Source organism: Ictalurus punctatus, chromosome 12, assembly GCF_001660625.3.
Source record: "Ictalurus punctatus breed USDA103 chromosome 12, Coco_2.0, whole genome shotgun sequence".
Classification (NCBI taxonomy): Eukaryota; Metazoa; Chordata; class Actinopteri; order Siluriformes; family Ictaluridae; genus Ictalurus; species Ictalurus punctatus.
Genome location: NC_030427.2, coordinates 32,871,211 through 32,894,234, shown reverse-complemented (window position 1 = coordinate 32,894,234; position 23,024 = coordinate 32,871,211). Strand labels below are relative to the sequence as shown.

The 23,024-nt window shown below is 40.1% G+C and overlaps 3 protein-coding genes across 4 annotated transcripts in view; all 3 read left to right on the top strand.

Moving 5' to 3' along the window:
- The first annotated feature begins 561 nt into the window (after positions 1-561).
- Positions 562-15,647, top strand: tcf20 (transcription factor 20). Of its 2 annotated transcripts, none has more exons than XM_017481431.3 (6): positions 562-1,086; positions 4,255-12,090; positions 12,752-12,845; positions 13,267-13,316; positions 13,425-13,518; positions 14,378-15,647. In XM_017481431.3, exons 2-5 carry the CDS (start codon positions 5,161-5,163, stop codon positions 13,488-13,490), a joined length of 7,140 nt encoding a protein of 2,379 aa, XP_017336920.2. In that variant the 5' UTR covers positions 562-1,086; positions 4,255-5,160; the 3' UTR covers positions 13,491-13,518; positions 14,378-15,647. The 2 variants fall into 2 exon arrangements, with proteins under 2 accessions (XP_017336920.2, XP_017336921.2); XM_017481432.3 differs by having other exon boundaries at positions 565-691.
- A 1,085-nt stretch (positions 15,648-16,732) lies between these two features.
- Positions 16,733-19,243, top strand: LOC108272747 (uncharacterized). Its single transcript, XM_017481437.2, has 5 exons — positions 16,733-17,034; positions 17,131-17,180; positions 17,282-17,673; positions 18,384-18,521; positions 19,069-19,243. Exons 1-5 carry the CDS (start codon positions 17,030-17,032, stop codon positions 19,120-19,122), a joined length of 639 nt encoding a protein of 212 aa, XP_017336926.1. The 5' UTR covers positions 16,733-17,029; the 3' UTR covers positions 19,123-19,243.
- An 860-nt stretch (positions 19,244-20,103) lies between these two features.
- The window catches only part of LOC108272745 (uncharacterized), a 3,522-nt gene continuing 601 nt past the window's right edge, over positions 20,104-23,024 (top strand). The window contains exons 1-5 of the mRNA XM_017481433.3: positions 20,104-20,793; positions 20,881-20,909; positions 21,087-21,228; positions 22,480-22,650; positions 22,745-23,024. The exon at positions 22,745-23,024 is cut by the window's right edge and continues 601 nt beyond it. Of these exons, the coding sequence (XP_017336922.1) occupies positions 20,629-20,793; positions 20,881-20,909; positions 21,087-21,228; positions 22,480-22,650; positions 22,745-23,024 (787 nt within the window). The 5' untranslated portion in view covers positions 20,104-20,628. The remainder of the gene's footprint in view (positions 20,794-20,880; positions 20,910-21,086; positions 21,229-22,479; positions 22,651-22,744) is intronic.

The window sequence follows — 23,024 nt, the reverse complement described above, 5'->3', positions numbered from 1 at the left end:
AGAGGAAACCCCCACAGCACTAGAAGAATTAACAAACTCTGCACATACAGGGCATCAGCGGGAATCGATCCCCCAAACATGGCAAACGTGCTAACCTCTAATCCACCGTGTGTCCTGTCATGTTATTATGTGTTCAGTAAGCTGGTATTCTCTGTGATCTAAGGAAACGGTGCTGTTCTTTCACTCCATGAAACAAATTTGAAATTATTTGGGAAATTTGGGCTGGTTGACCTTGATTACACACACACACACACACACACACACACACACACACACACACCAGCAATCTTCAATCACAGTTGTGTCCCAGTTTCTCAGATAAACACACACAAAAGTTTAAAAAAATGTCAACAAGTGCTGTTTTCAATGTTTTCACTCTCCAGTTTGAGCTCTTGGATCACAGACTGTAAAAATTTATTCCTGTAGTTTTTCCCACTGTATTCTGAATTTAGGGGGAAAATCGTTTTGAATGGGGTCTGACGAAAAGCATGTGGGAGGTGGAGGAATATGATAGAGAGAGAGAGAGAGAGAGAGAGAGAGAGAGAGAGAGAGAGAGTTCAAGGCGGTCTTTTACTTGCAAAAAAGGGAAAGGAAATGAAGGGGGGAAACTGTAAGGACGAAATCATCATGTCGTATCTGTTATAAAAAGCGTGTGTGAGATGTGAAAGTGAGAAACATTTCGCCTTGGTCGGTATGTACTAAAGCAACAAGAAAAAAAAAACAGAAAAAGAAAAGCAACGCGTGTAATTTTAAGCAGATGTATATAGGTGGGTTCACCTAAAGAGAGAGAGAGAGCGACAGAGAGAGAAAAAAGAGAGAGAGAGCGAGAGAGAAAAGAGAGAGAGGGGGCGGGGGTGCATGGACCTCACTGCCTATGGGACCTACAGGCACCCCGATAGGGTTCTTGTTTATTTTAGAACAAAAGAAAAAGGGGGATTATATTAGAATAAAAGGCCCGGTGCGTGTGCGGGAGTGCGACGGGCCTCTCCGACACTTTGTCCATCGCTGCTACGGGGAAGCGGTGATTGAAAAGCGGCGTGGCTTTGAACTCGAGTCCGGGGATATCGCTGCGCTCCGGGCCTCCAGGTATGCGTTTCAACAACGCCGCTTTCACTCGCACGAAACATTTACTGACTAAATTATTATTTTAAAAACTGAGTTTTCTTCAGAATATACCGTTTCTGACGTATAACCCCAGCACAAGTAATAAACACCACAGCGATGACTGAACCTAGCGTAGCTGCATCAGCTTTATTTTTCATCATTACTCCCTCTCTGTTCCTCTCTTTCTCTTGTTGTTAGAACATTATCCTCCAACAGCTCATAAAAAAACGATTTCCGATACTTTTCGGAGTTTTATTTGTTTACGAGGTGGTGTCTGTCGAAACGAACATGTTTCTGAGGTGTAAATATAAACATATGTGTGTGTATATACACCGTCGATTCGGTTGAGTTGTAGCTGCATTGTATTTAGCGTCTGCACAATAAGCACAGTGATGCTAGCTAGCCAGCTAATTAGCTAATGCTAAGTTCTGAGGGACAGTGTTGGGGTAGGAAGGATGGAAGCAAGGAAGGGGTAATAATGTCAAAAAACAGGGGGTAAATTTTTAAATCAAAGGGTAATTTAAGAAAACGCTTTAGCAATGAGGTAAAAGGAAGGTGTGTTACTGGGAATGGGGCAGTTTTAGCCAACTGTCAGGATTAGGAATGGGGTAATAGTGTGACAGGACATTATTGAAAAATGCCCCCTTATTATTATTATTATTATTATTATTATTATTCTTATTATTCTTATTATTATTCTTATTATTATTTTATTTTTTTTTTTTAAAGGGGGCAATACTGAGTAAATAGGTAGTATTGAGAGAGGGTAAGTGGACAGTTTTGCAGTTTTATTTAGTAATGTGTTATAGTTATTTAGTAATATGCCACATTTTTGGAAATGTGGCATACACTTAAATACATTTATGGGAAAGGGGAAATATTACAATGGGTCCTTGAGGGAACGGAGGTAGTTTGGGTTGCTTTAGTTAAGGGTGCATTAGTGCTGTTTACCAGCTCAAAAACTGACCAAAACTAGTAAACTACCCCAACATTGTGCGATTCCTGCAGACTTTTAAGGTTGTTACTCGAAATGGTCCAGATAAACGCTTATTCTATAACAGACTGTGCAATAATGTGTTGGGGTAAAGGTTAGCTGTTCTTGATAGACCTGTGATTAAAGAAAATTAATCAACGTTCTCCCTACATCTTCGATCAGCTTGATCTGAGCTCCTGCAGAAAATGGGATCTCATAAATCTCATAAACAAACCATTGGCGTGTGTATATATAACGTTAGCAGTGTTATTTCTAGTAACTGCTTGTTTTAAAAGGTGGAAAAAAGGTTAAAGAGGACAAATTGTATTTCTAAAGTGAGCTTGAGGTTAAATAATAATCGTTCTGTCTGTTAGCATGTGTGGTAGTTTTGCGGTTCACTGTACAAGGGGCCAGACAGGTAATCTAGTAACGGTATCCTAATTAATGTGATGACTTTAAAAAAAAAAAAAAACCATTTATTTCTGTTTGTGTTGTGTTTGCTGTCCTCCGATTGGTTGTTTTTAGGTGATCGTCGCAGCAGCGCTCGCACTCAGATTTTAGTCATAGTGTGTTTAATTTCCCATACTGCCAGAACTTTCTTTCATCACGTTACGTTTCACATTGTGTGGTTTACGACTGCCGATGGCAGTCCACCGGAGATTTGTACAAAAATTGGGCCCAAAAAACGTACATTTTAAAGCTGTATTTTATTTTACAACTCTCTGTCTACTAATGCATTAGAAAAGACATGTTAATAAGTTGAAATGTTTGTTGTCGGTCTGCTCTCATTGGTCCTGTACGTGATTCATTCAGCACCAGAATCACCTAAAATGATGTGATGGGCAAAATAATGGTAGTGAATTACTCAAACTGCAATACTAAGCATCTTGCATAATATAATGTATGTACATAATGTAACATGGTGTGTTTCGCTGACAATAACTAAAACATTTTGTTTCTTATTTAACCAATTAGGGATAATAATGAATGCTTCTTCTACTACTACTTCTACTACTAATTATTTGATCAATTAATAATTCTCCAGCAAGATTTCCATCGTTCCTTACTAATATCACACATAAAAAGTGGGCTCGAAAGACAGTAGCAGTAATATAACTACGCATATTAATTAAGTCAGCACTAGGTGTTGGCCATACAACAATGGCAGCAATTAATGTTACCATTTAAATGAAATGTTTGGGGTCACAACAATTTGAAAATTGAGAAACCATTTCGATCCTGTAGTGTAGAGAAGGTTGATTCTCGGTGGAAAAGCTCATAGTTATTGTCGTTCTGCTGCAGAACTATTGTAGCTACAAGGCAGTGGCCATAAAGTAATCTGCATTGTATACGAGACAATGGACACGTGTCACAGGACAGGTTCATGACTAATGACCCCATTAAAGTGCCAAAGCTGCTCATTAGGACCTGTGCTAATTAATTACCCATTCTCTCTCTTTCTCGCTCTTTCTCTCTCTTTCTCGCTCTCTCTCGCTCTCTCTCACGTTTTTAGTATTAATTCTCTAAACTTGCTTACTTAACTCTCCTTATACTGTGCCACATCATAAGAAAAAAATTAACTACATTGAAATCACTAATGCCACCAAATAAGGACTGATGGGTGTGTGTGAAGCATATAAATAATTATTTATATTCAGCGGAGTATGTACAAACTTGTCAGCTTTCAATTACTAATGGTTTATACCAAGATTTTTTAAATTAGATGAGTAATGTGAACTTGTATTAAATATAAGTTTTATTAGAATAATAAACCAAACAAGTCAAATAATCCATGCCTGCATTCATCAGTGTTAATGAACTTAATCAACACTTAGCTGGAAAGATTCATACAGGAGGTCTTTATACCTGAAGGCCAAAGTTCAGCAAGTTATCATTATTTAGGAACATGTTGTGATTTTAATCTTTTCTTAGTTATGTTTAGTTTTATTCATGAATTTAATAAACATTAAATGCAGGTGAATTTCATTAGTTTAAACAAATGTCAACTAATGCATTTGCTAAATTTATGATTTATTAATGACTAAAATTGATCAATTGTTAATGTTTGCAGTAAAAGGACCCTTAGTGTGCAATTGAAGTTTTCCACAAAACAAGTAAATTATAGTTGCAGTGCAGTTACAGTACTAATTTTATCTCTTTTGCTTTTGTTTCCCCAGATATCTTGCTTATAAATTCAAAACATGGAGATAAAATGGACATAAGGACGTTGCCAAACTTAAATTTTGAAGCATGTGGTAGCAAATGCAGGGGAGCATAATGACCAGAACTCCTCCGGACTGCAGAATGAAAAAACTCTAGTTCAAAACAGTTTAAAAGGGAAAATGTCAAATATTTGTGCAAAGAAGACAACCAGGGACCAGTGATTTTTTTCTTCTTATGGTTCCTATGAAGCAGAGGAGATGAACAGTATTAAGCATAACAGGAGTGCATATATAAAGTATTAATCCTAAAATAAAAATTAAGAAAGTTAGTGGAATCTCGCGCCACCCTGATGAGGAGATTTGCGGATTGTTGTGTTTTGCTACATGAGCTACAACTTTAGTTTTACTGAGATAAAAATGCCTAAAATCACCCACGATTGACTTCTACACAATGAAGAAAAATTAAAACTGCACTTTTGGTTACACTTTTTTTATTTTTATTTTATTTTATTTTTTTCACTTAGCCCATCATTTCTTGGCTAAGAAAATGTTGCTATTCACGTCATGTCTATTTTTTGCACAAGGACGCGTCTAGTGCCAAGCTGGTATGACTACAAAGTGGACATTATGACACCAGTTTATTTGAATGGATGTGACTGCTGCTAAGTTTGTCACCATCACATCCTTTGACTTTTACATCAAAAGTAAAAGTTTTTTTTCCCTCCTTTTCTTTACCAACCAGTTACAATTTTATATGTTGCTGCTACAATTGTGATTATTTCATCAATCAGCTGCAACCTGCTGTGCAACCTTAAACATTTACACTATTTCAGCATTCCTTTATGTTTGAACTTTTCTTCTTTTTAAATAGTCTTACTCTTAAGCAATTGCTTACCAAAAACACTAAAAACATTTTAAAAAATGCAGAACTTTTCCAACAGTCCTGCCACTCTGCCTCCAGGATTTCCCAGCAGGGGTGGAAACTTGGTTGGTTCCCCATATCCACCCCACATATCAGATCCTCAGATATCTCCAAGGACTATTGAAGATTACGCTGCCATGCAGCAATCGCAATCTATTCTCCAAAGTCATGGGCAGCACCCACACCTACGTGGGCAGCAGCATCCTGGACAAGCATCCCATATCCATGGCTATGGATCCAGGCGAGGTGCTGGAGAGATACCACAGACTACTGGAAGCAGTAGCAACACCTACCGAAAGGAAAGCATGGATTATTTTTTTTCAATGAGTGGCCGAGACAGGAACAGAAGAGGAGGAGGGGGTTTTGGAGCAGGGTTTGGGTACTCAAACATGGAATACCAATACAGGCATGTTTCTGGGTCTGGGCCATCCTCTGGCATGATGTCTCCTTACCCCATGGACTACAGCACCAGTGCTGCTACTGGTAGTGGCAGTGGAAATAGTAATAGCAGTGGTAGTGGTTCATTTTCACCCACACAGCAGTTTAGTATGGCCCAGAATGCATCAATGCAGCCAGTTTCAGGTGCTGAAATGCACCAGCGTCAGCATAGCCAAAAATATCCCTCACACCAAGGGTTACACCCAGGCCATCGGGCCTATCCTCTGTCTGGACACAGAATACCATCTCACTTTGGGCATTACCCTCCTCTTAATGTGCCCACACCATCAGTTGGAATGTACAACTCTCCACCCCAACGGTATGAGATGAGCAGTGGAAACATGGACTCCAAAATCAACTCGCCCACTCCCAACACCACTCCAGGTTCTGTAGCTTCAAACAACTCTGGGCACCAAGAGAATGCAGGACAGAGCTACCCCTCTTCTAACCATCCACCTTATTCACCACAGTCCCATCCTGTTCCCAAACATGCCTCTCGCCGCACTGCTCAGCATAGTCTTGGAGCAGCCTTTGATGCCCCACTGAAGATGCAGCATGCACCTCCTGGCCTCGCACACCCTAAAAACCATCAGTCCTCTGTGTCTTTAAGTCCTGCTGCACCACACCATGCTCAGGACATTTCCAAATCTCCCATGCAGTCCCAAAACCAGCAGACTCAGATGAATCAAAATTTCAGCCCAATTTCTAATCCATCTCCTGTTCCATCTGCTGTCCACTCTCCAAGCTGCAGCTCCTCCTCCTCCCCACTGATGGGTGTTTCAGAAGGGCTGGGTAGTTCTGCATCATTGCACTCCTCACTTTTAAATCCCCGCAGCAGTCACAGCCATATTAGAGCCCAACATACCATGTCACAGCTTAGCCCAACTCCTAGTTCTAATAGCAGTATTAGTAGTTGTGGTAGCGTAGTGAGCTCTGCTGGTAATCAAAATCGAATGGGAGTGGGTCTGCGGGGTGGACAACGGGAAGAAACTTCATCCTTGTACCCACAGGACAAGCTCTCGCAAGACCCTGGGCTAAATAGTCTAAATGCCCTCACATCCCAAGTGGCTAATTTGCCCAATACAGTACAACATACAATGTTAACAGACACTGTGCTCTCTCAGAAGAAAAGAAGAGAGAGTACACATCAGCCTCTCCTGCAGCAGACAGTTAGCAATCAGCAGAAACATAGAAATGCTAGTGCTGCTGGTCGAAGCACAGCAAATGAGGAAAGTGGAAATGTTTTGGCATCTGAGCCAGAGGAGGCAAGTAAGAATCACAGTGACCATTCAGAACATGAAAAAGCGAGACAACCAGATGGGTTTAGCACTGAATCTAAACCTGCTAACTACTACTCAGTATCTCCAAATCTGACACAAAGTCAGACAGAACAAAGTCGTCCTGGTCGGCATCTACAAAAGGATGACAGAGTCACAGAGGGGTCAGTCAAACAATCATTTAGTCAGGTTGCAAAACCTTTTTCACAGATTAAGGCACCAGAAACCCAAACTCCGTCATCTTCATCTCCACCCTGTGTTCCTCCAGAACCAAGCCCAAATGCATCTTCTTGTGCACCTGCTCCCTCAGCCTCATCATCTGCTGCATCCTCTCCTACTCATTCTGTACAATCAAATTGTGTAATTGAACCTGATCTTGGTCACAATGATGAAAAAACTGGACTGAACGAGAAAAAGACTTCAGATATTATGAAAGTCGAAAAACACACAGTTAAACACGAAGAGCTTTCTCATCAAGAACTGGACAATGGAAAAAATACTCAGACCTTGGCCAGTGTAAAGGTGGAACAATCAGGCCCAGTTGAACAAAATGAGAATGAGAAGGATGATGAGAGAAACAATTCACAGCATTTTCTCAGTAGAACTTTAAACACTCCAGAACAGTCTAATTCTGGGGTTGGCGTTATTGTTTCTGCACGGTCTGAACAAAATCCTGAGGGACTTAAGCAAACGGAGGTTACATCTCACCATGGCACTTCATCGGACATGGGCAAGCTCAACTATACTGAGGAGAAACATTCCGTAAACATGTTTAGGGATTCTGGGAGTCACAACGGAGATGGGGAAATTGGTATCGAAACATTCCCAGCACACTATGATGTTTCTCCTAAGACTGAATTTGGGCAAAATGTGTCCTCAAATCACTGTCAAGTTGGTTCTTATAAATATTGCAATCCTGAAATGCCATACAATGCTTGCATGGGTGCAAAAATCAAGGTACGGGCTGGACCAGGGAGTGGAATAAGTGCAAACAGATACCAAGACTACCATCAGTCACAGTCTAACTTTGCTTATGTGTCTAGAAAGGATGTTGGTGTTTTAGGAGTAATGGGAAAAAGTGGCGTAGGATCAAGAGGTCAGGATAATAATTTGCAGTTGCAGCAACCATATCCCAGTCTTTTACAAGAGGTCCTCCAAGGCTATCATTTAGATCGGCGCTATTGCCGTCCCGAACAAACATCTGGTAGTCATCATCAACCTCAAAATATGTCCCAGCATCATTATCATACTAGACTCCCCTACCGAATGACCGAAAACGTGAGGCCTCATGGAATGGACCAGTCAGCAATGGGTGGTGCCAGTATTCATCAACAAATGGTCGCAGGAAAGCATCACTCTCAAAATCAGGGACTAGACCATGAGGTGGGCCTTGGTCTTCTTCATCCCTCTTGGGATTCTGAAGCACAAAGGCCTAAGGGGGATCAAGGAATCTCATCAGAGAAGGGCACAATAACTATGTCTCCTAGCCATTCCACCCATATACAGCAATCCTCGGATCCTTCAATAGTAACTCCCCCTAAGCACATTAACTTGGCAGACTATTCCTTGCCCCACAGAAAAACCCCAAGCCTGGCTACTCCACCCTCTGCTGTCCAGCAGTTGCTTTTACAAGAATCTGACCAAGAATTATCTCGTAATTCAGAATCCATAAATCAAACCCAATCTCAGATGTCCTTGTGTTCAGAAAGGCGCTCAGTCATCTGTGATGTATCTCCATCACGACGGACCACTTCAGAAAGAGAAAGAAGTCACTGTGGGATATCTGGATCCTCAGTCATTCAACACCCCCACTCATCCTCTGTATTAAGTGAGCAAGGGTGCACTAAGGAGGATGTAAAAGATAAAGAGCATGAATTGGAAAAAGCTTCTAAGGTAAATGCCAAAGAACTTGGAAAACAACTTGGAGATGGACAGAGTGTGATTTTACCCAAGGAAGAACCTAGTAAGTCCTTGCATGCGCACATGGAACTTAATTCTGACTTGCATAAACAGGGTGGTGGAAAAGGGATTATTGATCCCTCCAGCAATGCCTTATATCACTCCAAAATTTCCTCTAATCCCCTTTCATCACCACCCAGATGCAAACCTTATTCACAGGCTGTAGATGGATCCTCTGCAGGTTTTCCTGCTTATGGTTTTAATGATGCAGCTGATGGAACCAAAATGAACGCACACCATCCATCTGCAAATTCATTCCATTCATTGTCATCTCCAGGTCATGTCCCACCTTCAGTTAACAAATTACAAGCATATTCTCACAATGTTCCTCTTCAGCACACACATGGCATCAGTGAACGATTTGACTGGTCAACCAGCAGTAATAGACATAAGGATGTGTCCATCCATCACAACTCTACCCAAAACCCTGACCAGAAGTTATTAAGACAACACTCATACCCTGGCTCTCACTATGATATGAAAATTTGGGAGTCCTATACTGAAAGAGAAGGAACTGGAAACCAACAGCTACACTCTTTGGCTCCTTCTCACAAGTCTGTTGGATCTGTACCAGCCAGTGGTCCCAAGCCCCTGGAGGCAGATGTCTCCAGAGGGATTACAGAAGATTCAGCAAAGTCATATCATTCACCTGCAGCTGCTGGTTTAGGCAGTTCAGGTGGTTCAGGCAGCAGTGTTATTACACCAAGTGTTCCCCAAGGACATCGACAGAACAAAACTGGGGGGTCAGCAGAGACTAACCCATTAATGATGAGGAGGAGAGTTCGCTCATTCATTTCTCCAATTCCTGCCAAAAGGCAGCATCAGGATTTTTCTGGCAACAGAGGTGTGTCATCTCATCACTCTCCTGTAGCCCATTCAGAATCTAGGCCCGTAAATGATCTAAGTGATTCAAGCAGTGTAGACTCTCGTCCAAAACTAGCTTCTCCCAATACACCATTTCAAACTCCATGTGCTAATTCACCCCCACAGGCAAAAACAAAGTTTCTACCGCCAAGAAAGGGACGGGGATTAAAACTGGAAGCTATAGTTCAAAAAATCACTCCAAATAAAAAAGCCAGTTACAGTAATATCCACGCAGATGCTGATTATTCAGATGTATCACGTTACAGTTCTGATATACCTGACCCAGAAATTGGCACACCCTTCTCTAATGCACCTCACAGAGAAAGTGGTTGTCTACCTTACCTTGATGAAGCTCACGCCTTGGATGATCTCTTGCCCTATAGAGCAGAAGATGCATATTCTTGTGATTCTCAAGTTCTTAAACAGGGTGTGACTGCGTCTACTGGTACTACTCTGAGAAATTTGCCAACAGACTTTGACTTTGGGTTAGGCACTGCTGGATCTTCAGGGCCTGGGCCTGACGAAGGTGATAAGGATGAGTTTACACTATTAGGACCCCTTCCCCCACCACCTCCATTGCCTCGTCCTGTTCAAGGTTCTCCTCCTCCATCCTCATCTGCTTTGTCCGATATACAACAATTTACTAACACTTACCAGCAGCTGGAGACAAGAAGAGGTGAGCAGTCTGCTGCTAACCTACTGAGGCAGAAACTTCAGGAGACTGGCATGGGTTTTGATGATTATCCTGGAGGGGATTTCTATGGAGCTACCCCACCCCATGGCCAAAGTCCAGGACACCACCTGCTCTCCAGACCTCCACATGAGTTATCCTCACCAAGAACAACAGCATCAGACTCCAAACTACAAGAAAGCTTTGTCCCCAAAGGTTATTTTCCTTCAGGAAAAAAGAAGGGACGACCAGTAGGAAGTGTAAATAAACAAAAACGTGTACAAGTCCAAGTACCGAATGCCACTTCCAATGTAACGTCAGCTCCTCATACTCCTCCTGCTGGTTCTCTTCCTGCTACTCCTCAACCTGCACCAAATTCCAGCATGGCAGGAGAAGCAGTCATTATATCAACCCTACCTGAAGAGAAACCTTGTCCCGCTCTGGATCTTGCTGCACAGAATCAACCAGTAAAGGTGGAGGTGGAGGGCGACGGTGATGACAACCAGCCTGAGATGGATATGAAACCAATAAAACACAGGCAGAGAAAGGGAAAGGAGGTGACTGAAGGAACCGGCTCAAAAAGCAGACAGTGGAGGAAAAGTAGAGGAATGTCCTCTAAGGAAGAGCTGGATCCTCAGACTGTTGGTGTGGGAAATGCAGGGACTTTGCAAGACACTAGGAAAAACATTTTCTCACCATATGTACATGTTGAAAGGAAGATAACTGAAATTGGAGCTGTGTGTACAGTGGTCAATTCCGAAGATGAGAAATCAAAAGGAGGAGGCAAAAATGGTGCTTCTGGGGTTGATGGCATCTCAAATGTTTCTCTGATATCTCAGATGGTCAGAAAAGAGAGGGAAATTGAGAGGGTGCAGGAAAAAGGGATTGATGAGCCGAATGATTCCGTCATGCAGTCAGGAAAGTCTCTTCCCACATCTGGATACGTCCTCCCAGGCCCTGTGATGGCTGAGACTGGGCACACTGGTCGTTTGTTGTGTTGCCTTTGCCAGAAATGGGCAAATTTCAAGAATCTTGGGGATCTCTATGGTCCTTTCTACCCAGCCGATTATGCTGCCAAATTCCCGAAGAACCAACCCCAAGTTCGACAGATCTTGTCAAACACTGGGGCAGCCAACCCAGGGTCAAATCCATCTTCTGTATCAACAGAATTAACTGTCCCAGACATTCAGTCTGTATATCTTCCAGACATCAGTTCAGCTGACACCAGTTGTTCTGTAAGTCAAACCACAAACCCGGTGTCCCCTGCAGTGAGTGAAAACCTGCCGTGTCTCAGTACCACCACCAAGGCACCAGAGCAAAACTGGAATCTGATTCCAGAAGGGGCGCTCACTACGTTAGACCCACCTGAACTAGAGAACGAGCTGACCCAGAGACGACAGCAGAAAGCAGAGGATGTACAGCAACGACCACAGCATCGAAAGCTGACTTCCCATCCACGTTTCAAGAGGAGACACAAATCTAGTGAGGACTTACCCCGCACGATTCCAATTAACAGCAAAGCTTCACTGCCTTTCCAGCCTCCACCACCCAGCCTTGATTCCTTGGGACCTTTGGCTCAGCTCGCTCAGCTCCCGGTGGTGCCCTTAGATCCGAAGGAGCTTTGGGTCCATGAAAGCTGCATCATCTGGACTAGTGGTGTTTACCTGGTCAACGGAAGATTGTATGGCCTCCAGGAGGCGCTAGATGGTGCCAGAGAAACCGTGAGTTGAAGTCATATGTTTTGTGTACCTATATACCTTCCATGAATAGTTTAAGAAGTGCAGCTGGGCATGTATGTAGCATTTACCTTTTAATTAAAGCAGATTATACAGTGTGTAATATTTATTACAGAGAATTAAGGTTCAAACAGAAAAATAAGGCACATTATCTGCTGTAATTGAAAATTTAAAAAATGTTTTGCCATGTGAATGTTGACATTCCCTGTTGAGACCTCAATAGCCCACTGTAAAGCCCATTCATACCAAAGACGATAACTATGATATATTTCTAAAAATGGAGTCCACATCATAATGATAACGGCACAGAGAAATGATATCGTTGGAATCACTTTCAGAACGTATTTTTCCAGCAGATGAACGATAAAAACACGGACAGCCAAGCAGAATCCATCCTGCTTTAAACAGCTTGTGCATTTAAAGCAGCAGACGACATAACTTAAACAGAACGATTTTGTGCATTGGTGTGGACACTAACATAGTTATCTTTTATAGTTATCGTTCTCATGTGAACGGGCCTGTATTCTTTATTTTCCTGAAAATTCCTAACACATTTTCAGCAATTTTTCATATGAATTCTGACCCTGTACATTTTTAATTAATAGGTTCTTTGTGTCTTTTTATTAATTAATTTATTTCTCCTCAGAGCTGCTCTCATTGTGAAATGGCTGGCTCCACTCTGGGTTGCTATAGTAAAGGCTGCACACTGAGGTATCATTACCTGTGTGCTGTGGAGGCAGGTGAGGCATGTCTCTACTTTCTTTTAATATGAGGATTCAAGCCATGATACATTATACGACCTCATAATATATTAAGAATAAAATCCGGTATTGCACATTTTCTGGATAATATTTTGCTCGTTATGTATGCGCAGCATTATTAAACATATTTTGACTGGTAGGAGATTGTGACTCAAATTTGCTGAATGTCCGCTGACTTGCTCCGACTCTTCATCCAGATTAAGAGGCAAAAGAATCGAGAGTTGCATATTTTCTCTGCCAGACGTGTCAGTAGACTAGCGCAAGCCACTGTGGTGATGGCACGTGTCATGTAACCCTGGTGTTAAACCCCAGCACTGCTTTCAGACTTCTAATGCCTGTTGAAGCGCATGACCGCCCTTAACCTCTGGACCCTGATTCAGTTTTTCTTTTTTCTTTTAAGACTGCTGTCTAAATGAAGATAATTTCTCCTTGAGGTGTCCAAAGCACAAGGTAAGAAAAACGACTTTTTGCTTGGATGCTGATCAACCATTACATATTATAATTTGATTGTGTATTATAGATATTTGTTTTTTTATTTATTTTTGTTATATTTTTCAGTTTCCACAAACCAGTAGGCCAGCCAAACCTGCAGCTGCACACCAGGAGCAGTCAGAAAGAGGCTGAAGACACACCACACACACAATCATCAACTGTTAGTACAACCTTCATTATTACATTATACTTCTTGTTATAATTTTTTCACGAGTTGATGTTTTTAATGTACCAGTTATATATACAACTCCTATTTACCGTATTTATTTGACCTTTTTAAGATTTTACAGATTTTGTATTTTCTGTTATTGTTTTACCTTTGTTCTTTTTAACTTTGTTTTAATTCGTCTGCGTGTTACCTTTTCCACCCAAACCTTTCCATAGGAGATTTACCTTTTCCACAATTTAAAAAAAATTCTGGTATGGTACCCGAGTTGAACCTCCCCCAAGGTTTCCATTTCTAGGTTTGATTTAAGAATGAGGCTGACTTTTTTTTAGATATAGTACCTAGCCTGTGTTTTGTCTCGGTTTTATTTGAAGGGTTACCTGAATACTCCCTGAACCTTTATCTCTTTGTGGGTCTCATCATTTTAAGGTTATAGCATATTTTATCTTTTATAGCTTTACTTACTTTACTTTTACTGTTATGTGCCACCTGAACTGAAGTAATGATGAGCTTTACATTTCCTGTTTCACCTGGAATGTGATTTGCATATGTGATTGGCGGTTTTACTTTACATCAATTTGTGTGTGTGTGTGTGTGTGTGTGTGTGCGTGCGTGCGTGCGTGCGCGCGCATCCATAAACAAGCTACTCTGTAATGCATCATCCAAATAGCATGAGTAACGATAGTTATAAATACGCACAAGTGTGTACTTTGAATCTCCAGGCTAATTATTTAGCAGGCTTGCTAAAACAGTTACTGGGGAAAGTCCTGCTATAATCTGTCTGTTAAAACAAGATTACTTGTGAATATTATATTCTTTATCGCATGTGGGTGTGTGTGTGTTCTCTCTGCAGATGGCGAGTGTGACCGAGCAGAAGGATTGAGACCAGCGCTTTTACAGATGTTATTGATTTGATTATGGATCAACTGACCGGAATGTAAAAATTATAAACTTTCTCTAAAGGAAAAGAAAAACTGTCGTGACAAAGGAGAAAAAAAGTTTTTGTTAATAATCAAGTCTGAAAGGAAAAAAAAAATCAACACTACAGTGGAAGGAAAGAAGACGAAGCTGGACGAAAAACTTTAATTTTTCATATCGTTCGAGTTTTAATTCTGTTTAAAGCTCATTACTTGTTTCATTCAGCAGTGTTTTTGGGAACAAGAAGCCGATATGTATTATTATTATTATTATTATTATTATTATTATTATTATTATTATTATTATGATGATGATGATTATTACTATTCAAGTAATTATTTTTACCCATTTTGATTTTAAAGCAGTATTTTACTCTATCATTTATGCCTCCGTTACGGCGTCATTCCTTCACACAGATGAAATCTTGTTGCCACGGAGACATTGTTGCCGTGGAGAACGGACATTTATTGCCTTTGAAAGGGTGTGTGTGTGTGTGTGTGTGTGTGTGAGTGAGTGAGTGAGAGAGAGAGAGAGAGAGAGAGAGAGAGACTGAGTGAGCAGCCTATGATGTGCCTGTGTTGTTACATTTCCATCAAAACAAACATTGTCTGAAATCACACACTGCTCCTTATGTAGTTGATTATTATTATTATTATTATTATTATTATTATTATTATTATTATACATTTTTTTTGGCCATTTTGTAGTCTGAAAAGTGCAAAGTAGAGAAAATCCACACATGAAATCCCACAATGCACTGCAGTAGGTTTGGGTACAAATGATGAGTGGTGTACCCAGAATGCTCTGCTGTGTTTGCAGGGAATAGGGAGTCATCATTTCAGACACAAGGAAAAAATATATATTATAATGTTAATTTCTGAATGAGAGACAGAGAGAGTGTGTGCTTGTGTGTGTGTGTGTGTGTGTGTGTGTGTGTGTGTGTGTGTGTGTGTGTGTGTGTGTGTGTGTGTGTGTGAGAGAGAGAGAGAGAGAGAGAGAGAGAGAGAGAGAGACACTCCTCCATCAGAAACAAAATGTTTGTTGCCATAGAGATAAGGATGAAAAGGTACATTTCATTTCCACCTGCTCATTTTTTATTCTTGTAAAAATTGAAATCATGGGAAAAAATGACTATGAAACATGTTGTACTACAAAACTGTTGATATGTATATGCTTCATCAATACAGGAAGTCCTGAACGCTTGATATGTGTGTGTGTGTGTGTGTGTGTGTGTGAGAGAGAGAGCGAGAGAGAGAGAGAATATCCTTATCTTTTAACTTGACCTTGTTTGACTCCATCCCTGAGAAAGGATGACCTTTCATGTTTGGACAAGTTCTGGACACAAAACATTTTATGAAGCTAATGAATGGACTGCGGCTGCCGCTAGAGGCTCAGTGTAAGTCGTGACTCAACACTATAAAGAGACTACGTCACTTGGTGCAACTGTAAACGTTTTAGTCTGTAAATTTGAACAGGGCGGCCATTTAAATTTAAACCAGACGTAGAACTTTCTTTCAGCCGAAGCTCCATCAGCAGCAGGGTGTGAGTTCTACTGGTCATTGTGGTATAAGAGGAATAAAGCACATGGGGATGTGCTGTTAGAGGAAAATAATCAACTCCATCACATCACCCCATCGCTCAGTATTTTCCTGTAACAGCAGCGTTACATTATCACCCTCCTTAGCAGAACATGTCTCGTCTGTATGTGAAGCTAGAAGGATGTGAGAAATCCCCAAGTTCTCACTCAACACGGTCCATGTGTACAAAAATGAATTAAAGACCGGTGAATGTGTCATTTTTACATTCTAAATGTTAATTTCAATGTAATGTATATGCAGTGCCAGGAACAGGAAATGAAGATCAGAGGATGGAGGGGTGAGCTTTACTTAAACAAGTTCCACAGTTTTCTTTATTTTTTTTAAGGGTTTGACATTGCAGAAAATATATCGTGTACTTGAGATCCCCCCATGGGAACCCCTGTACTACAGTAGTAGATAGCTATGCTATAGGGCAGTGGTCACCGACCCTGTTCTTTGACATCTACCTTCCTGCAGGAACCAAAATCTAACACATCTGTATTAGTTGATCAAGAACTTATTAATGCAGTGATTAGATGGTCAGGTGGGAAGTCTTCGGCAAGGTAGATCTCCAGGAATCAGGCCATTAGAGATTTTCCAAATAGAATGTAATGTTTTACAGGAGTGGGCTCCTATCGCTGGTGTAAAAACAGCGGACATGGCAACACGGACAGGTGTTATGTCTCGAGTTGTCCGCTAGAGGACAGTGCTTCTACACGGTATCATATGGGGAGGAAGAGGAAGTCTCTCTCTGTCGCGCGCGCACACACACATTGTTATATATAGTGACTAATCAAATAACATAAATAATGTTTACGGACCGACTGAAGGCTTTTCTGGTGATTTGCTCTTTTTAAATGACCGAAACTGAAAGTCCGCCCTCTGGCTGATGTGCGCATGCGCGTTGTTATTCTCAGTTGACTGCGTATTTCTGTCCGATTTCTCACGCGTATTAGGGAGTGCAGTTCTTCTATCAGTATCTTCCTGTGATCACCAGATCATCATCAGAAATGAGGTGAGTAGGTTTTCTTACTCCTAGCTGAGACTCTTAAATAATAATAATAATAATAAAATTCGAAGACTGTGTGGTTTCTTCTCTCTGCCTATTTAGTAAACAAGATGAAATTCAGAAGGACTTCCTTCTTCCGGATCTCAAAAACGGTAAATGTTTATAAACATGTCTACGACCAAACTCTGATGTTAAATAGTATAAATAAGTGTCGGTGTGATGTGTGGTTGTGATTAATTCTATGCTTGTTTAGATGGGGTGAAGCTTTATCTCCAGAAGATCAGAAAAGTTGCTTCAGATAACAGGGGGTCAGAGATTAAACTGAAAAAGGTAGAAAAGTACAGTTTCAAGGTCGGAACTTTGGAAGAAACATCGTACAAAGATGAGCCCGACATGGTCGATGAGTGGGAGCAGTTCTACCTCCCAGATCACATGTTCATGGAGGTGATTGGTGTTGTTGAGAAGTTCCCCTGTAACTCCCCCAACGATGAGCTGGTGCTGATGGTGTGTGAGGACGGGAAGGTGTTTGCTTTTGAAGGTAACAGGCTGCATCTCGTCTCTAACAACCTGGAAGAGCTGTTTAAGAATGGCCTCCAGTTTCCAGGAACCGAACAGTATTACAGTGGGCAAAGCTTTGAGGACATGGTGAGTTCATCACTGTTTATCATTTAAATTCACACTAAATGAACTCTTTCATGTAAAGTGTCTACACTTAATCGAGAATCAATTCGAGGCTGTTTTTAAGAAAAGATGCCAAGTGTAATTTAACATAAATCAGAGGCTGTTTGCTTTTCTGAACACCTCTGATAGATCTTTACAAACCTTTTACACAATACCACAGATTAAATTCTCCAGTGAGCATCTTTTTTTATTATTTTATTTAATTTAACAATTTTATGTTTAGCAATTATAGTGAATTGTAAATAATTTCCTAATATAAAAATTATATAATTAAACATTATTTAATTAAAAAACATTTTGGTGCAGACTCTTTAATTGATGCCTTTTATGTTTGTTTTATTAAAGATAAAAATAGTTTAGTTTGTTTTTACCTCTAATCAGCTGCGTCATGCAACAGTCTCAGGCCATATATATTTTTAGCATCAACAATATCACCATGTTTTTTCTTAGACTAACATTACAGGAAAATATAATTTCTACAATTAAAACAATTAAAATAAACTGCATGAAAAGGTTCATGTAACTTCTCAGGAGCAGGTTATTCTGTACATTCTGAAATGTGGGTTAAATATTGGGGATTAGTGAAAGATTACCGTTATGTTTAATGTAAATGAACAAGGTTTAAGCCTGTAAAGCTTGGCTGACAAATGCTGTTTTTTCGTGTCTGTCTGTAGAGTGAAGAAGATTGGGACAGGGTGAGGGAATCAAAAGAAGTGAAGGAGAAGAGGAAGGAACACCAGGAAATGCTGGAGAGCATGAAGGACTCCTATCTCAACAACCTGGACATCATCATGGGGAGAGAGCGAGAAGAGGTGAGAAATATAGAGTGGTGTTTACTGAGCTGTCGCTATCGCTATCTGAGATATAAATAATTACAGGCCAGAGTACGCCTAATAAATGTTTATTCAGCGTGTTTCATGAATATTTCACAACACAAAGTGCTTAACGACCGACCATGGAAATAACCATTTTGATTATTGCTTGTAAATTTATCAAATTAAATTTGATATTTTATTTTTCATTTTATTGCTGTACATCGGTGAGCACTTTAAGTTGTACAATATAAATGTTTTTGTCTTTTTAAGTGTCAGGACCAGTTTATACTTTTAAAATTGACTAATAGGCAGAAACGTTAAAAAAAAAATCGTCACTGATGCACATGTAAGGTGTGTGAGCCTTTTTTATATTTAAGATAATAAATAATGCTTCACATGACCTATAAATGCTATAAATTTACACACAAAAAAAAGTCGGGGGAAAAATGGACAATTACCTTTATTGATGCAGTTTAACTGACTGTGATGATGATGATGACGATGAGCACTGTAACTACTTATATTTGTCTGTGTTTCTCTACAGCCAATCCCTTTTCCTGAGGGAAAGCCACTAGTTCCTGTTTTAAACATGCAGTAAGATTAAAATCATCTGGGTTTGGATCACGTGTCGTTTATTTCCGGTGTCTCTAGAATTTAGCTGAAGCCCTGAACCTCACTGTAAAATCTCGGTTTCAAGTAAATTATAAAATCTTTATTAATCAGAGAATCTTGTGTTTATTTGACGTGGTTCAGTTGCAGTTTAAAAGGAGGTGTGTGTGTGTGTGTGTGTGTGTGTGTGTGTGTGTGTGTGTGTGTGTGTGTGTGTGTGTGTGTGTTTTAAGTTAAATATGGTGATGGGGTCCATTATGACATCTATTTGAAGTCCTAATTGGACATAATTGCTCATTATAATACTTCACTGAGTGCATTATAAAACACACACACACACAGTAGACACTCAGACCAACATCACTAGAGATGATCACAATGATATTAAAGAGTGATATAATGGTTAGAGGTTACCATGAAAAACATTATGAAAAATATGGAAAAACATAAGCCTTATATCAATGAATTATATTCCCCCAATTAGCCTTAAGCTCTGTGATTGTGTAACTGAATTATCCTGAAGCTCTACAAACGTGTAACTGTATTAAGCTGAAGCTCTATTCTGTATGATGTGATTCTAATGCTCTATGATCTTGAATCTGTATGATCCTGTATGTTTGGGAATAGGAAAGAAGCTCTGCTTTGACACCGCTTATATTTACAAGTAAAAGATATCAAATAATGAATAATATAATAATATAATGCAATAATGAACAAGCAGCATTTCCTAAGCACATGCAGCATGATTAAAGAGCTGAAACACTCATGTACATCAAATATGTTGATGTACATACAGAATGTGTGTTCTTATGTTAATGTGGTGGTTATGAACCTCAGTACTTATGACTACTGAGGGAGTTGACAGTGTCTGAGTAATTCCTTGATCTGTCTCCAGCTGAAAGGATTACAAATATAAAGATGAAGATAAAACTAGAGTAACTCGTATAAGGGTTGGGCGATATAAACTATTAGAATATATCCTTATTAAAATATTTTGATAATTAATAATGTTGCTCACCCTTGTAAAATGGATAATTTTATGGTAATTCTCTAGTCTAGGGTAATTCTGTGTAGAACAGTGTCAAACAACCTCAGTCAGGATTAAATCCTTTTAATGACAAAAGCTTTTGGGCTCAATTGGAATTTGAACCGAGTACAGAGTGACAAGAAGAGAACACTTCCTCATATGAGTCACCCCCCCCTCCCCCCTGTGTGCAAGGAACTGGTCCAGTAAGTACCCTGTCTAATCAGCACAAAATCTGAAACACAAATATATATAGAGAGAGTTGTTTTCCACTGAGTCTCTCTCTCTCTCTCTCTCTCTCTCTCTCTCTCTCTCTCTCTCTCTCTCTCTCTCTCTCTCTCTCAAATGAGGAAATGGCTATAGAGAGTTAGAACACTGGGTTACAGGAGTTTAAGAAAAACATCAAGTTTCTTAAAATGTGCAGCATAATATAACATTTAAAATCAGGTTAGAAGTGGCAACACAAGGCCGATGGAGCAGCAGCTGAAACAGAACAGGAAGGCCCAGACTGGAGTCTGGAATACCAACCTGCGCACGCGCACACACAGGAACAAGCCACTCCTTTACTGGCTCACTTTCACAATAAAGCGAGTTGCACTGCAGAGCTGTCACTTATCTTCCTCCAAGATGGCTGAGGTAACACTGCTCTCATTTTCTCTTTTTTAGCCTGTTACTAGCCTTGCAATTGTGTAACGTGTGCTTTGTGGCTATTTCTTTTAATAGAGACCACAAAAGAAATCCAAAGAAGAAAGGTGAGCTACTTTCACTTTCTTTAAGAGATTAATTGAGATTAAAAATGTAAAGTCTGTGAGCTTGTGTTGATTTTGTGTTTCTCAGTGACTTCCTGTAAACCTGCTTTTACTGTTTTTGCCTTGCTCTCATGTTTGAGCAGAAAACTGTCCTCTCATTTCTCTGTGTACTTACAACAGGGTGATCGAGTATGTGACCAAAAGCAATTTTGTACACAATGCTTTCATCCTCTTCAAGAAAGCCACTGATATAGTCGCTGAATGTTTTCCTTTTTGCACACTGACGGAAGAGCAGCAGATACTGAAGCAGATACTGGATCAGGTGAGTGGAGCTGCTTTAACATACTGGTGTAATGGGGCTTTTAATCTCAGTGTTTAGAGTGATCAGAAAGTTCGAGAACTGGAAATAAACTACAGAGTGATAATAAACTGATGATATTATTATTCAGCTGTAATACTGACTACACTTCTTCACTGTGAGGTCAAATAACCACTTACACAATTTACACTTTCATTATACCCATTTCATTTCCATTTCCAGCTGAATAAGAGTTAGTGTAAGTATCCCGGAGTTTATTACCATCACAGCAATTTGCAAACAATTACATTTTTCTTTATTAAGAACAACACATCACACTTTTGATCAGTGATCAATTCAACTGTTAAAGCATGCAATAATTTACCACGGATCGGTGAATTTGTGTTTTATGTTAGTTTATTATCATTAATAAAGTAATCAAGGTAATCACTCAAAAACTGTGATCGCTCAAAAAAAACAACACCACCACTGTAATGTTGAATAAACAGTGGCCTGTACTTGAAAATAAATGTTGATTTTGCCGTCTAATGCTTTTCTTCATCTAGCTGTTCACCAATGCTAAGCTTTCCCAAAAAACTGTAGCCTCAGCATTGTCAAGATGGCTCAGCTACTTTCATGCCGTTTGCATTTTTCAGAAAGATGTTTTAAGTACCCCGTCCCACGTGCCCCCGTCCCCCGTCCCCCCACAATGTTTCGGTTACAGGAATTTGTGTTATGATAAGCTCCTCGACAATCACTTGACTGCTGCTTAATTTGTAAGTTGGATCGATCTGGTCCAAGCTCCTTTATAATTTTTTACCTTCATTTGAACACCTTGTGAAAGGGTTTTTTTTTGTAAAGATAAAACCTAATTTTCTTTCACCTGGAAGTAATGCTGCGGCTACTTTGTACGTTATTGCTTGCGGTGCCGTCAACTAACAAGCTGCTGAGTGGGCAAGAGAGTCGTTGAGAATGGTCCAATGACATGAGGGCAAAACTAGAAAAACAATATTGATTCGCTAACAACAAAAGTGGGTGTGTCTGGGGTGCAATGAGCTGTGCCCCAAAGAAAATCTGAAGCAAGCCAATTAGAGAACAGCTTCAATTCACCTACTTTTCAGAAGTTTAAGGACCTACATCCGCACACACGCATTCATTCATTCAGGTCAAGCAGGTCGTGTTACTGAGAAACCGCAAAAAAGTGTAAACTCCTCTGTCCTGAAGATGTTGGAAACTTTACTTGTCTCATATAATAGTCTTCACTTTTTCCTGAAGATGCTGCACAGCATCCTGTTCTCAGGTCACATTCATGCAAAGTACCCTGCAAATGTCATCTTTGATCATTTTGAAATATTGGGCGCAACGATGACAGATTTCCCAAAACCAATCGAGCAATACAAAACCCACGTGGCTCTCCGGACACCTTTCTCCTTCCTCCTGGAACTGGTTAGTGAAACATGATAAGTTATAATAATAAAATTATACTTTTATTTCCCTCAATATTTGAGTGCAGTTTGTAATGTTTACTCTTTTCTCTCAGGTCACAAAATGCTACGGCCAAAACAATGAAAGCACAGTGAAGAAAAAGCTGTCTCATATATTACAGTGTTGTAAAAAATCAAGTGATGATTACCCTCTGATTTCCACAGTCATATGTATCTGTGAGATCAGTGGGTCCACATACTATGGGGCATCTCTGTCCTGTGGAAGTGACAAAGAGCAAAACATCATGACTGCTGTGTCCTGTCTACATGTTTGGCATCCCAAAGTTTCCTCTGCTGTGACGTCTGTGTTTCCTGACGGCTCTGGAGAACCACGTA

Coding starts and splice junctions, on each gene's coding strand:
- tcf20 (XM_017481431.3), top strand. CDS start 5,161: ATGCAGAACTTTTCCAACAGTCCTGCCACTCTGCCTCCAGGATTTCCC. Junction 12,091..12,751: donor TAGATGGTGCCAGAGAAACC/GTGAGTTGAAGT, acceptor ATTTCTCCTCAG/AGCTGCTCTCATTGTGAAAT. Junction 12,846..13,266: donor CCTGTGTGCTGTGGAGGCAG/GTGAGGCATGTC, acceptor TTTTCTTTTAAG/ACTGCTGTCTAAATGAAGAT.
- LOC108272747 (XM_017481437.2), top strand. Junction 17,181..17,281: donor TCTTCCGGATCTCAAAAACG/GTAAATGTTTAT, acceptor ATGCTTGTTTAG/ATGGGGTGAAGCTTTATCTC. Junction 17,674..18,383: donor GGCAAAGCTTTGAGGACATG/GTGAGTTCATCA, acceptor GTCTGTCTGTAG/AGTGAAGAAGATTGGGACAG.